The sequence below is a fragment of the Protomyctophum parallelum genome, assembly GCF_964188405.1.
Source record: "Protomyctophum parallelum genome assembly, chromosome: 1".
Classification (NCBI taxonomy): Eukaryota; Metazoa; Chordata; class Actinopteri; order Myctophiformes; family Myctophidae; genus Protomyctophum; species Protomyctophum parallelum.
In genome coordinates this window covers 36,775,666-36,792,710 of record NC_139697.1, presented here as the reverse complement: position 1 = coordinate 36,792,710, position 17,045 = coordinate 36,775,666, and the positions used below count along the sequence as shown (strand labels likewise).

General features: G+C 44.8%; 1 protein-coding gene across 3 annotated transcripts in view; it reads left to right on the top strand.

The window, feature by feature from the left end:
* The window catches only part of LOC310876234 (receptor-type tyrosine-protein phosphatase U-like), a 128,844-nt gene that overhangs the window by 94,060 nt on the left and 17,739 nt on the right, over nucleotides 1–17,045 (top strand). For 2 of the 3 annotated variants that reach the window (XM_083789704.1, XM_083789706.1), the window contains 9 exons: nucleotides 1,081–1,219; nucleotides 2,346–2,375; nucleotides 2,890–3,050; nucleotides 3,244–3,434; nucleotides 5,633–5,705; nucleotides 6,903–6,985; nucleotides 11,754–11,790; nucleotides 14,811–14,908; nucleotides 15,588–15,704. In XM_083789704.1, coding sequence (XP_083645830.1) covers nucleotides 1,081–1,219; nucleotides 2,346–2,375; nucleotides 2,890–3,050; nucleotides 3,244–3,434; nucleotides 5,633–5,705; nucleotides 6,903–6,985; nucleotides 11,754–11,790; nucleotides 14,811–14,908; nucleotides 15,588–15,704 — 929 coding nt within the window. The remainder of the gene's footprint in view (nucleotides 1–1,080; nucleotides 1,220–2,345; nucleotides 2,376–2,889; nucleotides 3,051–3,243; nucleotides 3,435–5,632; nucleotides 5,706–6,902; nucleotides 6,986–11,753; nucleotides 11,791–14,810; nucleotides 14,909–15,587; nucleotides 15,705–17,045) is intronic. The other variant, XM_083789705.1, reaches the window with a different exon arrangement.

Below are 17,045 nucleotides of genomic sequence, written 5' to 3'. Positions count from 1 at the left end.
ATGAATTAATTAATTATTTTGGCCTCGTCAATCCCTTCCACTCTGTGTGGATTTGCTTGAGGCAAAGGTCCATGAACCGAACTGATTCATTTAGATTTTCGGGGTGATTGCCCGTCTACATCACGCTAGCATTCCAGAGCTAACGAGATGTATCTTAGGGACCGGGACCTACAGTACATTCATCAATATAAAACACCTTAAGACGTGTTTACAGTACACGTCCTTGGCATCCAAGGTAGCGCATGACATGTATTTGTATGACAGGCAAGTTGTGTTATTTATTTCTCAACCTCCCTGTAAGCAATGTCTGAGACAGTTGTCACCACTGTGCAGCTGAGACATGCGGAGGGAGCACTCGTTTGGCTTTTGTGATAACCTATTCTGGCCATCATCCGCTCAGCGGGGACACTATGTCCCTGTTACAATGCACTATATAGACCCCAGGGAGATGGAATGCTGAGGTGGAGCGCCACTGAACTTGAACTTGTTGGTCCAAAGGCGAGAGCTCGACCAACCAACTGAGCTACCCGAACGCAACGCCAGGAAAAACACCAGGGGAGCCCAAAGGATGATTCAGAGACAGAGTGATTTCAAGCTCCTGGCTGGGTGCGACGGAAATATGTAGACAGACGATACGTAGAGACGGTGGCATTATTGTGACATGAGTCTGCCATGGAAAATAGCCTCCCTGAACGAGAGAGACCATCCAACTCATTCCCTGCCAATGATATATCGGGTGGATTAAAGGAAATGCCTCTATGTATATATGTATATGTAATTTGTAAGTTGATTAGCGGTATACTGTGGTTACTTTGCGTACGCCCCGTTTGATGCGTATGTATCGCAGCAGCATATGATGTTTTAGTGTCGGGAGGATTAAAGGTAATGCCCCTATGTATACATGTTTGTAATCTGACACAACTGCCGTATCAAGCACAAGTAGTCATTGCGTCATACGTCGGCACGGTGCATACGCATCAAACGGCGACATACGCATCGAAGCGCTGGACGAAAACGATTACTCGCGCGCTCTGCTTGCACAAGTAATGAAATGCACTAAGTCTTTGTTCCTCTGTGCAGCTGCATGCAAGGACTCCAAGCGGGCTCTGGAGGTATCCCAGCATGCAGAGGACATGGGCTTGATCCTGGGAGCCTGTGCTGGAGGTCTGGTGGTCCTCATCCTGCTTCTGGGGGCCATTGTCATCGTTGTCAAGAAGGGGTACGTACTGTACATGTGAAAGTCAGTCTGAAGTGATTTATACTCCATATTTGACGTCAGAGCCATGATCCATTTACTGCTGGTTCCACATCTACAGTGTGGAGTTGGTGGTGCTCTTAAGTCGCACATCCAGAGGAGTACATTTATCTCTATTCCACTTTGACAGCTGTGCTCTACTGAGAAATGCATTTGGCAATGAGAATGAATTACAAGTGTTATAGTGAAATAGCAGAGCATTAATCCTACATTCTAAAATCTAAATTGTAAATTCTCTGACGCTTCAGCCAACCTTTTGCGTTTCATTCTAATACCAAGTTCTGTATGCTTGCTGAGTAGCTCCCCTGAAAATTCAAATAAATAACGCCAGCAAGCAAGCAAGAAAACTGAATTCACTACAGTCGCATTTGAATAATTGGCTGCTTTCCACCAGCAAATTACGCCCATCATCAACTACACCTGCACCTCCTCTCACTAGGCAATGTCTTGACACTCGTCTTGGTATGAAATATTTCATCACGGTGCATGTTATTCCATTGGCCACTCAATTACTTGAGGCCAGCGGCTGTGAGGTGCGACTAGATGAGCTGGTAATTTGTTAGGAAGAAATGTTTTACCCCTTTTTTTTTTACCAACACCCATGGTATTTTCTTCTCCAGTAGCATAGAGGCAGAATTAATGGGATTTTGTGGAAGAGGGAAGTGATTCATACGATTCACAAACTATACGTCTAGCCCGCTACATGGCCACATGCCACCCAGCGAGAGAGAAAGAGAACAGATGTGTTTATAATTAGCCCTGTGGTTGTATCACAGGGCTATTTATTATCTGCAGAGGGCACAGAAAATCCCCGCCCTAAAAAGGAAACTTGCTCATGCTCACCCAGGCCCAAAAGCATGTGCATTAGTGTCCTTTGAGTGTCTACTGTACATCACAAACTACCTCCAACTTTGAGCTTTGGTGGTATCTACTAGTACTAATGTTCAAAGTTTCCAGTCACATGCCAAGTTCGTCTCCCTGATGGCCATCTTGATAAACCATGTGATCATTCTCTCTCTCTCTCTCTCTCTCTCTCTCTCTCTCTCTCTCTCTCTCTCTCTCCTCTCTCTCTCTCCTTCATGCTAATCAGAAGGGACTTCTATACTTACCCTTACTACCCGTAAGTGACTTCTCAATCCTGCCCCATACTGATGTCACCCGTAACCCACTCTAACCAAAATCCACCTCATCTCTACATTACCTCAATTATTTCTTTCTTTCTTTCTTTCTTTCTTTCTTTCTTTCTTTCTTTCTTTCTTTCTTTCTTTCTTTCTTTCTTTCTTTCTTTCTTTCTTCTTTCTTGTTTTCTTTCTTTCTTGCTGTCATTCTACCCCGTTGCTCTCCCTTAACACCTCTCTTGGTATCACCAAATCTCACTTTCCATCCCTCACCCGTTTTCAATGTCTTTCCTGTTATTTTCTCCATTCCATCCAATTTCTCATCTCCTCAATCACTCTCTCCCTACCCCCTACTGACTCCCTCCAACTCCTCACTTACTCACCCCCCCCCCCCCCCGCATGCCCCCTCCACTTTCCTCCCACCTCTCTCTCTCTCTCTCTCTCTCTCTCTCTCTCTCTCTCACATCTCTCTCACATCTCTCTCTTCCCCCCATGCCTCTATCTCTACCTGTTCAGTAGGAAGAATGTGAGCATCAACAAGGCGGCCATGTCGTATCGTCAGGAGAAAGGTCGTAAGCTGAGCTCTCTGGATTGCAGCATGACGGACCAGAGTACCCTGCAGCTAGATGAGAAGATGACGCACTCTTTCATGGACGCCCACGGCTGCAACGCTCGAAGTAAGAGAGGCACAACTTTCCGGCTGTTCTCTGAAAACCAGTTGGCCAACATACTGTAGATATACTTTATTTTTTATTAAAATGGGTCTGTCTAGAGTCTGCCCTTTAGGCAGTTTCAACAGTATAGTATCAATCATGTGTGCATTCATTGAGATTGAAATGTTTGCTAACACAGACTTCACCGTGTGCCCAGATGAACAGCGTTCCTCTATGAACGAGTCAAGCAGCCTCCTGGGAGGCTCCTCCCCTCGCCGCCTCTGTCGGAGGAAGAGCTCTCCCTATCACACGGGTCAGCTCCACCCAGCGGTACGCGTGGCTGACCTCCTCCAACACATCAACCAGATGAAGACTGGCGAGGGATACGGCTTCAAGCAGGAGTATGAGGTGAGAGTTGAGGGGTTGTATATGGTTTGTGAATACATCAAAGATGCGAATGTAATCCATTTCCAATGGATGAAGCCTTGGCCTGGAAGAGAGGTCATCGGGCGGTCTCCAACCGTCTTAGAGTGTTTCGACACTTAACCACAACACTCTCCAGTTGGCGTGTCAGCAGTAGACTTCCAGCTATAGACGAATCCGCAGAGGGGCGCCCCGGGCTCAGCCATCACCGAGGCGCAACCAGCACCGCGAGGGAGGGCCACACCCGGCCAACAGGGAAGTTCGCAACCTGCTGGCCAGGTGTAGCAAACCAATGCTGACCACACCCCAGCGAGCGCCGCGCCCAGGGCACCCCCCGTGGATCCGCCCACCTGTCCTTTCTCTCCTGCCAGAACCAACAGAAGGCTCTCTCTGCCTTGTGTGTTCTTGGGGGACTGCAGGCACTGAGAGGTCTGCCTAGGGTCCTCCTACAGTACGTCTCACCATACAATTAAGTGATGCAAGCTAGGGTTAAGGTTAGATTTATGTATATTTTTTACTGAGGTTAGGTTATAGGTTTACGCATACTTTTACTGAGGTTAGGGCTAGGTTTAGGCATAGTTTTACTGAGGTTAGGTTTGCCTAGAATTGCGTTGGGATCCATAATAACATGTCACAGATGTGGTGCACCCACTTCCCCTCCTAGCTGTGCCCCATTTGAAGTGCATTTAGTAGCATCCTTGGGTTAGACATCATCCAGGGCCTTTTCCTACTGTGCTACCCTACTCTTCTACTCAGCACTTATGTCTCTTACCTCCACAGCATTTATTTACTCCAGAAGAGATTTATTAGAACTGCTACTTTTTCAAAACGACTTGGCCACTCTGCTCCACTTTTCAAAAAGCTAAACTTACTTACTGTTTTCCAGATAAACTTATCACATTTGCATTTTTATTTACAAGCTTAAATATACCTCCAACTCCATCCTCATGCAAGTACACAAATATAACACTAGACAGGCTACACATCTTTTTCTGCTGTGTCCGAGACTAGTGTAATGTCATACATTGCTGATACATAATACGGAAGACAACTTTTGTTTACTTTATGAAGGCTTCACAAGACACTTTTAATATTCATCAATGTGCAATAAAGTCTAGTTTAATTTCAGCCCCATTGCAGAGATAATACAGTTAGACCATATGTCTAGACCTGTAATTATCCTTTTAAAAATTAAGTCCCCTTTGCTTCCCCTTGAACTTCGATGCAAAGTTTCTCACTTCTGCCGGTACCTTTTTCTTCTTCTTTTCCACATCCACCTGCAGGAATCCAAATACACTTAGATTTAGATTAATTAAATTATTCCATTGGTTCACCTCCCAAAATCAATATGTGGGTGGCTTTTTCAGTCTGGCTCCTCATCCTCATTGCCTGGAGAAATAAACAAGATGAACAGGATCAGCGTGCACACCGCTGTCACACTTCATAACGCTTATTTAAGTTATTTCCCACCGGGTCAGTGCTGGTGCAATTTATCTTGCCTTTTTTTTGCAAGGCATTGTGGATGTTTTGGGGAAGGGGGGGAGGGAGGTGGGAGAGAACTGGTTTCCTTCATAAGCAGTGACCCATGTTTGCAGGTATCTTGCAGGCATAAATTACTGAACTAAGTGAAAGTTGCTCAATTTGAACAGTAAAAAACCTAAAAATCACACCTGTGTGAAGTGACTGGTGCAACTCCCTGTGGGGGTCCCCGGGGGGTTAGGTTGCACACAGGTGGTGAAAAACAACCATGCTGTTTTCGTGCTCAGACCAGGGCAGCCAGCCAGCCACACACATAGCTCCGTAAGGGAGTGGTGGTACCACTCAAAAATGTATACGTTGGTGACGAGCGAGATCTAAGAACCTAGCTTACCCAGTGGCTGAAGTAATCCCCAGATCACAATGGTGTCCCTGGTTTGTTGCGCGTGCCTCAGGTTGGTCCCAATTTGTCATTCCCCCTCCCCCTCGCCCACATCACCTTTGATGATGGACTGTGCCCACAGACGGAGCTAGAATTATCGTGAGGCGGAACGTGACGTGACTGGAGCCACCGATCCTGTGTTCGCTCACCACCCATCTTTTTCTTTCTTTCTTTTTTACCTCCCCATTCATTTATTTTCATCTTACCTGTGTGTCATCATTATGTAGATAGATTTATAATGAGTTTTGTTGCTTTTTCTTTCCAGAGTTTTTTCGATGGCTGGGACGCGACAAAGAAGAAGGACAAGCCTAAAGGAAGACATGATAGTTTACTCAGCCGTAAGTCACAATTAGCGGCACAGCTAACAGTACACAGCTCAGAAGGAAACAAATAGACGTTTGGTGCATTTAATTGCCATAAACATTTTTTTTTTTTTGTGTGTGTTGTAGATGTCATACTATTAACTGACATTATCCTATGTACTTAATGCCCCTTAATGTTGCATGGTTGTTATTAAAGGAATGCTCTGCTGTTTTTCAACATATCATCTCCATACCTTTATCAGTAGGACTAATGATCAAACCCAGCGCAGCGATAGTTCATTGAGACATGGAAGTCAGAAGGTTTATTTTATTTAATTCACGGACCCCCTTGACTTAATTCATTCTCTAACAGTAATTCATTCTGCTCCTTTAAATCAGCTGTCAATCTCCACATCAACTCCCTTCACTCTCATTCGCTGCCAGCTAACTCACTCACGCCCACAATTCAATCAGGTGGTCCTTTTAAGCAGTTACTCTGTGTTCACTCTACATGCCAAGCTGACTCAGTGGTTGTTCAGATGTCAGCGTTCAAATTCCCTCCACCTCCCCGACTCCTCCCTGTGGCATTTAGTTTTTTAATGGGTGACTATATATTCTGTGACTATAATGTTGATTGTCTATATGTGGTATCTAGTTCTGTTATCGGTATCAGTGATTATAATGTGTTTTATGGATTGTATTATGATCATGTGATATGTATCTATGTGGTATATGGAATACATTGAAAGTTATTGATGTAATGTCTTTATCTTATGCTCTGAACAGCATTGGAACCAAGCCGTCACATTGAATTATGGGTATTGTGGGTTCAGACAGCAACGTGTCATGTGATAGAAAATGAAAAAGAATCACACTTTTGTGACGTGACGGGCGCTCTTATCATCACACTTTTCTGCCTGACTTTTATCTTCAATATGCCATTCAAATCGTCTGTATGGAGTGATCAGCCAATCACAAGCCAATGTTTGTGTTCACACAAACACTCAAAGCTGGGCATAGGAGTGCCCCTCCATAATTATCTCAGCTCATCTCAGCTCATGTAATCAAAATGTTTCTTTTTCGATTTACACAGTTTGTATCAGAAATCGACTAAACATCCACACATTTGACAGCGGGGCGTTCCTTTAAGTTTGTGAAAATGCAGTTCTAAAATAACTATTATTGGATCAGTTATCAAAGAGTGCTAATTTGTTCTTCCTTGATGCATTGCAGATGATCGTCATCAAGTCAAACTGCACTCTTTGCTGGCAGACCCCAACTCTGACTCTGACTATGTCAACGCCAACTACATCGATGTAAGTCACTTTAACCTCCGCCTCCTTCACTTTGTTCTTTATCCTGTCCTACACCAACAGCAGTCCATACTAGACCCCCTGGTATTGGCCCAGGATTAGAGGGCGATCCGGGACATTCTGGACTTTCTGTTTGAGAATGCTGGCTTGTCATTTCACGATCACATGGCTCAGCGTTGGTCTATACTTTAGGTGGTGGTGTTGTTAAAATAAGCTCTAAATAGCTCTATATTCTTTTCTTCAGGATATTTTGGGACTTTTCTGCCTATATTCATACAGTGGAGAGAGAGAGAGAGGAAACAGGAAGTGAGTGATAGGCAGCAAATGGTCCGGCCTGCCCGGGAATCGAACCAGGGAGTCACTGTCAAGGCATTAGAGCCTTGGTATGTGAGGTATGTGCCCTAAGCACCGTATAGAGCCTCAGTTGGCTCCGATAGAGCAGGCTTGATCCTCTCATCTGTTGTTGGTTTTGATCACACAGAGTGAGGATCTCAGAAAGCCTCTCCAATCCCAGCAGCAGAGCGTAGCACCTGTCACATCTCATCACAGCAGCTTCGTACCACATGCTGAAGAAGAATTACCTTTTTACTCTGCTGTTAGTTCATAAAGTAAAAAAGGTCATTCAGACTTCAGAGTTGGCACTGAAAAGCCTCTCTTTAAGAACTCAGGCTCTGTTTTAGCCCAGGATGCAGTCACGTTAAGTGCTCATAAAGTGAAGAGGTTCGATAGGGCTTGTTGTACTCTCTGGATACTGCATTAGGGCCTTTGTCGGAGACACCATTGTGTCTTCGACAAAAGCAGATGGAAGGAGGACAATAAGGACTGGATTGATGCCTGACGCAGAAGCGTTAAGTGGTTTGAAGAGGAGCTATTTAACCTCACTGCTTGTGCAGCAGGACAGTGCCTGCTCTCTTAGGGTGGGAGACTCCATTAAAATAAAAGCTCTCTGGTGTCATTAAGCGTGCTGTCTACAGCACTGCCTGCATGCCATGGCAGGCAGGCACAACCCCTAGTTTATCACCTTACAATGGACTGATTCTGTGTGATTAATGGAAGGCACCTAGGTCACCGTAGATGGACTCTTTCCATTTCCCAAAGGTTAAAAGGAAAGAAAATGTCACAAAGATCAACTGGAATCGAACCAGGGATGTTGGCCATTATGTTGTCAGATGTCGGCGCTTCCCCAAGAAGTCGAGAGATTCTTGTTATAAAACTGTGTGACCTCATGACTCTTTTTTAAGATGATTGTGATTGTGGCTTGTTGCTTTTCTTTTCAAAGCATTTCATCCTCCCTCTCCCAGACTCCCACTGTACTGTGATCACTATAACTAGCTCTTGTTTCCTCCCTTCCTTCCCTCCTCTCTCTCTCTCTCTCTCTCTCTCTCTCTCTCTCTCTCTCTCTCTCTCTCTCTCTCTCTGTCTCTGTCTCTGTCTCTGTCTCTGTCTCTGTCTCTGTCTCTGTCTCTGTCTCTGTCTGTCTCTGTCTCTGTCTCTGTCTCTGTCTCTGTCTCTGTCTCTGTCTCTCTCTGTCTCTGTCTCTGTCTCTGTCTCTGTCTCTCTCTGTCTCTGTCTCTGTCTCTGTCTCTGTCTCTGTCTCTCTCTCTCTCTCTCTCTCTCTCTCTCTCTCTCTCTGCCCCCTCCCCCAACATTTGGCGCCCGTTAGATTCGGATAAACAGGGAAGTAAGTATTTGACTTCTCTTCTCTTTCCATCTACCCAACCCCCCCCCCCCCCCCTACACACACACACACACACACACACACACACACACACACACACACACACACACACACACACACACACCGCATCCATTGGGGTTTTCTCAGTCCCACTCCCAGTGGATTCCTGTCCGTGCTTTCTGACTGCTGCTCCCAGCTGCAATCCTAAACTATTTATATTTTGCTCCAAAAGCATTGCAAACACAAACAGAGAGAGAGAGAGAGAGAGAGAGAGAGAGAGAGAGAGATGGCCAATACAGCACCACGGACAGCGACACAGTGGGCTTGGTTGGATTTACTGCTTGACAGTAGGTTGTTAAATAGATGCATTTTGCATATACCTGTCGGGATTATGTTCTCCTCTGAATTTAGTCGTAAGATAAATGTGTTCATAATATCAAGTTAAAGTAATGCACGCCCACACGTGCTTCAGTTGCACTACATATATCCGGCTTATTGCAGGACTTTGCAGGACTTGGCAGGTAGTTTTTTTTTTGATCGCCCATCTCCGCCTAATTTAAAACCCGCCTGCTGACAAAAAGATTTATGTCGGCTCCCGCGGGATCTTCGCTCGCGATGCAGGGCTTTGCCCTCTGTGTCCCTGCCAGCTCTCCCTGGCTCATCTCCTATAGCAGCCCCCCCCACCCCACCCTCCCACCCATCCTTTCCTCTCTCCTGCTATGAGCTGCTAAGCCTTGATGACCACTACAATTCCTTTGAGTTCTTGAACCAAACTGGCTCTTTACCTCCCTTCTTTCATGTGTAATCAGATTCTCACCCTGAGTTATTTGATGTTGATGCATCCTGAATCTGCGGCAGCACCCGCACCTCTATAACAGAAATCACGGTCGCTGGACCAGGCTAGAAAAACACTTTTCTTAAGGCGATTTTAAACGAATCTTTTGTGCGCACACACTGAATTTAGATTTTCTTCGGTCTTAGATATTGGAACATAAAAGGGAGACATGTTTTTAAAAGCACTTCAGAAACACACTATTTATTTTGGATAATGGGTTTGTGTGGTGTTGTGTGGTGCGTGCAGTAGACTTGTGCATGTTATCTTTTTCCTTTCTATCCTTGTTTTGCAAATGTCTTCATGTCCTTGCTTGCCTCCCCTTGGGCACCACTGTTGCCAAGGCAACAGATAAGAAACCGGTTGATCTGTGGGAGTTCGGCACCAAAAGGCTCATGGGAATTGTGATCGCTGCACTTTTCCATAGCAATGGCCGTCCATCTCAACTTTATTCCGACATTTTGACTTTGTGTATAGACTAATTGGTCCTCACTAATGTTCATTATTACAGTAGATGGCACCATTTGTTTCTACAGAGGAGGTCTGTGCGGACAATTCAGAACCTGCCTACCATAGTTAGGCAGTTTTGCTAGACTGTAGTTCCCAATAGCTTGGAATCTGATTGATCATTGGTAGGCAGGTCTCTGAACTGTCCACACCCTACCAAAGAGACACAGTGTCAATAGAAATAAACTGTGACATGAGTGAGGACCGTTGGGTTCATATTAATAAATATGCACTGTATAACTTGCCAATAGCTTTCAGTTTCCACTAAGGTGAGAGAAGTGAAAATGGGATAGTGTTTGCCATAAATGGAGCAAGCCAGAGAGCTTCCTCTCCAAATAGGCCTTACTCACACAGCAGGGTTGCTGATAAGGATGTGAACACTCAACAGCAGTTGTGTAAACATAGCCACTATTTTCTCACTGCAAACAAGGACTGTCTAAAGAGGACGAGACTCGAAGACCGTACGGGCGACGCCATGTTGCTCCATGGTGCTCCATGGAAGGAAAGAAACATGCGCAGTTGAGACCAGGAAGTTGTACATGCACAAATTTGGGCATGTACAACTGATTGATGTGACAGCTGATTCCCTTAAATCTGGACAGCCAGATCAGTCAGAGTCACTCAGATATAATAAGTCAAAGATCACAGATTCACTGTCTGTGTAGGACCAATGGGCCCAGATGCATGATGGGAGCTGAAAGCCAGTCCACCGTTGGCATGCAGCTTTCTCACTCTGTTTATAATGACCCGGCTCACAGACGCTCAAGATGTTAAGTGAGATATCACAACAAAAGACAAGCAAGTGGCATCTCAATAAAAAGCAATCGTCAGTAGAAGAGCACAATTCTGTTTTGGTGGGCTGTGAAATGTTTCATTACATTTATAAATAATAAGTGCAGACATATTACACATTTCTGCTACCAACCCCAAGCTCTTAGACCAATGAGAGATGAGTTGAGATGAGAGAGAATTGAAGGAGGGATGAAATTAGAGGTTAAATTCCTGTGTTTGAATCTGTGAATCTGTGTTTGCATTGTTATTGGCCCGGTTTCCCAAAGGACACCTCTTACACCATGGTGTAAGCGGTATGGTGTTACACATGCTCAGTTGCCCTCTAGGCCGCACATGAAGCCTGTGAACATTCCGTGCATAGATGTGCCACGCAATGGTAGGCCTCAGGCCTAAGGCCTGGTATGGTATAGGCCTCAGGTCTACCATTCTGAAATTTAATTTAATAATATTTGGACTGCTGGACAGCTGACAGTAGGCTCTCTTCACTCTTAAAAATTGTAATTCAATTTAATTTCTTTGATGCTGAAGTAGGCCTTCATTTCAAAGTTTTTATATTTAAATGAGATGAGGAAAGTCACCACTCGCACCACACATTTCTCTGCGAATGGTTTTAATACTGCCACATGTCGACAGGTGTGTGTAGGCTAAAGAGGCTTTAGGGAAGCAGGTTTGTGTATTCATGCAGGAGGCCTTACGTGCGCAATGAGGACAGGTATGGCTGTGCTCTAGTCTAGGTTGTGTATTTCTATATGTTGTTGTGTTTGACAGAGTTTCCCAAAAAAGGACATACCGTAGTGTTTGATTGGCTGCCATGCAGCCAATCATACCTCTTACACCATACCTCTTACACCATGGTGTAAGAGGTGTCCTTTGGGAAACCGGACCATTGTTATTTTTATGATTATTGACACACTCTCTGCTTCCTCCAACCTCTTTCCTCTCCTCCTGTCAACTTCATACAGGGCTACCAGCGATCCAACCACTTCATCGCCACCCAGGGTGAGTCTCACACACAGAATACGTACATTACAACGCATAACAATGGATGAATGCCGGTGTGTTTTCATGTTTGTGAGGCATAGGCATTTGTTTGGACACTTTTTCCTCCTCCGCACATCGGCTGTCGATATTGAAATGAGCTGTTTGAATAATGAATGTGTAAACAACAGGGGAGCCGATGTTTCATCACGCTACAGCTGGCTGTCTCCAGTCCACCAGTCCAACCGTCAGTCAGTCTGACGCTGTCACACCACCGACTGTGTCTCTGTGTGAAATGGTTACTTTGTGTCTTTCTGCTGTAGAGGACAGGCGGTGGTGCATTATTATTCTTTACATTTAAGTATTACCTCGCCTGCAACCCCCAGGCACAATGGCGTATTTCACAAACACAAATAAACACAGCTAGACCTCTCCTGTTTGTTTATTCAGCCAGTGTATGTCTTCAGAACGCACTCCCCCTTCTGATTTGTCTGTCTTTTGTCTTGGGTTGCAACCTTCTTGCTGCTTCCCAAAACTTGAAGTCATTAAATTGTCTCCTTTTCTATCACACACACATCACTCCCCCCCCCACTCCGACACCCCTCTCCCTCGGTCTCTCACACCATCTGTCTGCATTACTTTATCATGTTTGTGCATTGTACGCACACACACACACCACACACACACACACACACACGCACAGCGTTTTAATTCATGTCGAATTATGTGCACGATGTAATTTACATACAAATGCGAGGGACTTCATTTATTTGATTACATTTTTAAATGATTTATTTTAAACCAAAAATCCTCTCTCACACTTGTGCCAGTGTGCCAGTGATCACCCTCCTTTGTGCCAATGTTGGCACTGGTGCCAAAGGTTGCCTACCCTTGCTCTATGTACACTGCAGTGACTGCACCCAAGGGTTTTAAACATAAGTCCTACAATGTTCAATGTAAAGCATCAACGGTGGGTGTTTGCATATGAATGGTCTGCCTCTCTGTGGGCTGCTTGCTGCAGAATCCCATAGAAGCTGATCCAGTGAGTTGAGCCTGGAGCCACATGTTCCTGTGTAGGAGAGCAGCAGGTGCTCTGCATGGGCCCGTTCTGTATTCTGTCCAGAATGAAGGTGTGGGAGGAGTTGGATGAGGAAGGGAGACGGAGAGGAGGCAGCGAAACGCCAAATTCTCCCCAAGAGCCGTCGTCTGAAAGCACAGCGCGGCATACCATGCAAGTCGATGGGATCAATCAGTGTCCGTCTCTCCCACGTCCCCTCTGGTGATGTTGTTACTGGCTCAGCCAAACTGGAGATTGAGCCACGAACAGGAACATAACGAGGAGGAGGAGGAGGCAGATATGTTGGTTGTTAACCCATTCTGACCTGAGATCAGATTCATATACGAGGTTTCCGCCGGACACACACTGGTCTGATGAACCCATTCTGACCTGAGATCAGATTCTAAAAATGTCAGTCGCTCTTCGATTTTTCAAAAATAGCAGACCTACAAGCTCGTATCGCGCCACTCGGTGGCGCGATATGAGCTTGTAGATCTGCTATTTTTAAATAGCTAAAGCATAACATGATGCTGACACCAAAATGGGTGCCCGGTCAGAATGGGTTATGATAGATAGATAGATAGATAGATAGATAGATAGATAGATAGATAGATAGATAGATAGATAGATAGATAGAAGCTCGGAAGCCCGGAGCACAAACGCATGTCTTGTTAAGGCGAGCCGCGGAGGTAGAAGAATATAATGCTGCAAAGAAGTACAAGTGTGCTCAAATTTGATTGTGTTTGACAGTGATTTAGCCTGCAAGATCAAAGCCCTCCGTTGGCCCAAATGTTGCTGTACTTGTGGGCGTTTTGGTGAAATAGATTGTCTGTTTTGGGTTGGATTAGCTGTCAGATGTTATTTAAGCTGTAAATGTGTGGCACGGCTACTCAATAACTGTTCCTCCAGCTTATTTTTTTTGTGATGCAATAGAACCGTTTGAAGAATAGAGCGTAGTGAGTTTCCAGAAGTATAAAATGCATTCATATTCTGCATAATTTGAATGATGAACATAACGAGTAAATCCAAGCAGCATGATTGTTGACTTGAACTCCCTCAACAGAAACAAGGCAGAGGGCTGGGCCAGCAATACTGCCAGGCAAGTGTAGTAGCGGTCTCATCAATAATGCTATAATTTGACCCCTAAATAGACTGGAAACTGACTGTTTTGATTACATCTAACAGCCAATGAATGAACGAATGAATAACTGAATGAATGTATAATATATCCCCATTTTAAATAATAGGAACAAACCCACTGTGTGTTGGAACTGGACATGGGCATTTGCAAGAGAAAGAATACAAAGCTTTGTTGTTCTGTGTCACCATTCAAACATGTAGCAGGACTGATAAGGTGTAACCTTCAGTGAAAGTCGTGTGAATCAGTTCCTATGAAGCTGTGTGGGTGTCAAGAGATGAAGAAAATGAAGGGACATGATCATTAAAAACACACAGCATAACCAGCTCTGCAGCCAGCATGAGATTGAGCCTTGTGATATTATCAGAGGCACAGTGTAATGAAATCAATGAAAGTGTCATCTGCCCTGAGGACTGTGATTTGTGTCACCAAACGACGCCTCGGTGAGCCAACGCAGGGCTTTGTTTACGCAACATCTCAGGATTTGTGGGTATATTGAAATGTCATTTCTCCCAGTATGTGAAGAACACAGAATGGACAATAGTTCACAAATGACACACTGTTACTCTGGCATGGATTACATCGTGTCTGTGTTGATGGTTATTGCTACTATTTTCCCTGACTTATGGCTTATCTCTCCACCCCCTGCATCCTCCTCTCTGTCTGCACCTCGGCCTCCTTCTGTGCCTCATTTTATTGATATGCCTCCATCTACTTCTGTGCCTCTGCACCTCTTTCTGTATGTCAATTTCACCTCCATATTTTTCTTCTCATCACCTTCTCCTTCATTATCTTTCTCCTTCCTCACCTCTGTGCACCTCCCCTCCCCCTTCACCTCCTCCACAGGTCCCAAGCAGGAGATGATCTATGACTTCTGGAGAATGGTTTGGCAGGAGAACTGCTTCAGCATCGTCATGATCACCAAGCTGGTGGAGGTGGGCAGGGTACGTACCTCCGACCAAGCCTCCCATCCGTGAAGATAGATGGAGGCAACATGTATTTATGGAGCTGCCCTTTATCATTTGTTACATACAGTAGATGTAACAGAGCAGCAGTTGTAGCTCTCCTTCATGGTTGAATGGTAGGATCTTGCCGGTCCCCAGTGGAGAGCCATGAGTAATCACCAGTTACTTTGATGACAGTGCTAGAAGGTCAGAGCTCTGACGCACGTCCCCCTTATACACTGTGTCCTGGATGTTCTGATGGCAGCAGCCGTCCTTGCGTCCGCTGATAACAGCCTATTATTTCATGCAATCTATTGAATGTTTGACCCTGTGCCACAGTATTTCAATCTATTGAATGTTTGACCCTGTGCCACAGTATTTCAATCTATTGAATGTTTGACCCTGTGCCACAGTATTTCAATCTATTGAATGTTTGACCCTGTGCCACAGTATTTCACATTTGGCACAGAAATACAGTACATGTGACACGCAGCCCCTCAATGATGTCACTGTTTAGTAGAACATGCAGATGAATTCCCCCCGTTATTAGAGCCCATCTGATAATCTGAAGGACACACACACACACACACACACACACGCACACACACACACACGCACACATGCATGCACATGCACACACACAAATACTTTAATACAAATACTGTGTTTGTTTGTCCAGATAAAGTGCTGTAAGTACTGGCCTGATGACAGTGAACTGTATGGAGACATCAATGTAACGTTGCTGAAGACTGAAACTCTAGCAGAATACACCGTCCGCACCTTTGCTATGGAGAGGGTGAGACACACGCACACACACACACACACACACACACACACACACACACACACACACACACACACACACGCACACGCACACGCACACACACATACGCATACGCACACACACACACACACACACACACACACACACACACACACACACACACACACACACACACACACACACACACACACACACAGCACATCACGAGGCATCAAACTATTCAAACATGACCTTTAAACCAAAATAGACAATCTAACAAAAGGCCACAATCATCAAGACAAAAAAAATGCATCCCACACAAAATGATGAAAATGCATAAGAATCTAACTTTACTGTCACATCACAGGTGGAAGGAAGTGGGTGAAATTAGTTTCTTGTGCAAACGTCTTGTGGACATATTCATTCTCTTGATAGGTTCCCACTCACACCACATGTTGTATTGTTAGATAAAAACCTGGACCATGCCGCCCACCACATCTCACATCACAATGTCAACTACCGTATGTACCATCTGACAAAACACATCATACAAACCACAGCATCTGTGCCCTCTATGTGACACTTTACACCTCCAACAACACAGCATGCAAACAGCTTGCATTCTGTCATAGTCTCTGATGGTCTCTGTGTGCTTGTGCATGGCGACATACAGTAACAGGATTTTCTGTTTGTGGTGTTCTTCCAGCGAACACCATTGTTACGAGCCATTCACACCAAGCACAATAACTAAAACAATAACTATGTGAGCCTCCACATGAACCTGAACGATAATATTATGTAAACAATGGCACCAAACCGCGATGCGAAGTCCTGCTGTGTCAGAGCCCATGCACACAGCGAGATATCCGCCCCCGTGGTGCTGAAAGGCACATGCAATAGGCTACAGGGATCATTTGGGGCCCTATCTTGTTCGCCAGCTTGTGCCTACATTCTTTTGGCACTTTTTACTGTTTTGAAAAATAATGAAAAGAAATCAAAAAAAAAAAAAATGTTGGGGCAAGATAGGTCCCCTAGACTCTCACTATATGAATGTCAAGGAGGTGGGATGGTTGTAGCTACCTGAGGTAGTGCCAGGAAGACTACCAGCTAGCGTTTGCTATTCATAATCATCTTCTCATCTCCGTTAGCAATAACAAAACTATCACTGATTCTGAGGGTGAGCGAGAACGATTGCATCCCAGCTGTCCTGATGGATTTTGATTGGCTGCCTGTCATTGTCGATCACTCTGAAAGTGATCCAAACGATATCCCTCACCACTATCGTTGTCGTCATAGTCGTGGTGTGGACTGTGGACTCACCTTCAAACTAGAAATATTTTGAAAATTACACAATTATTTCTAATTATGGTGATA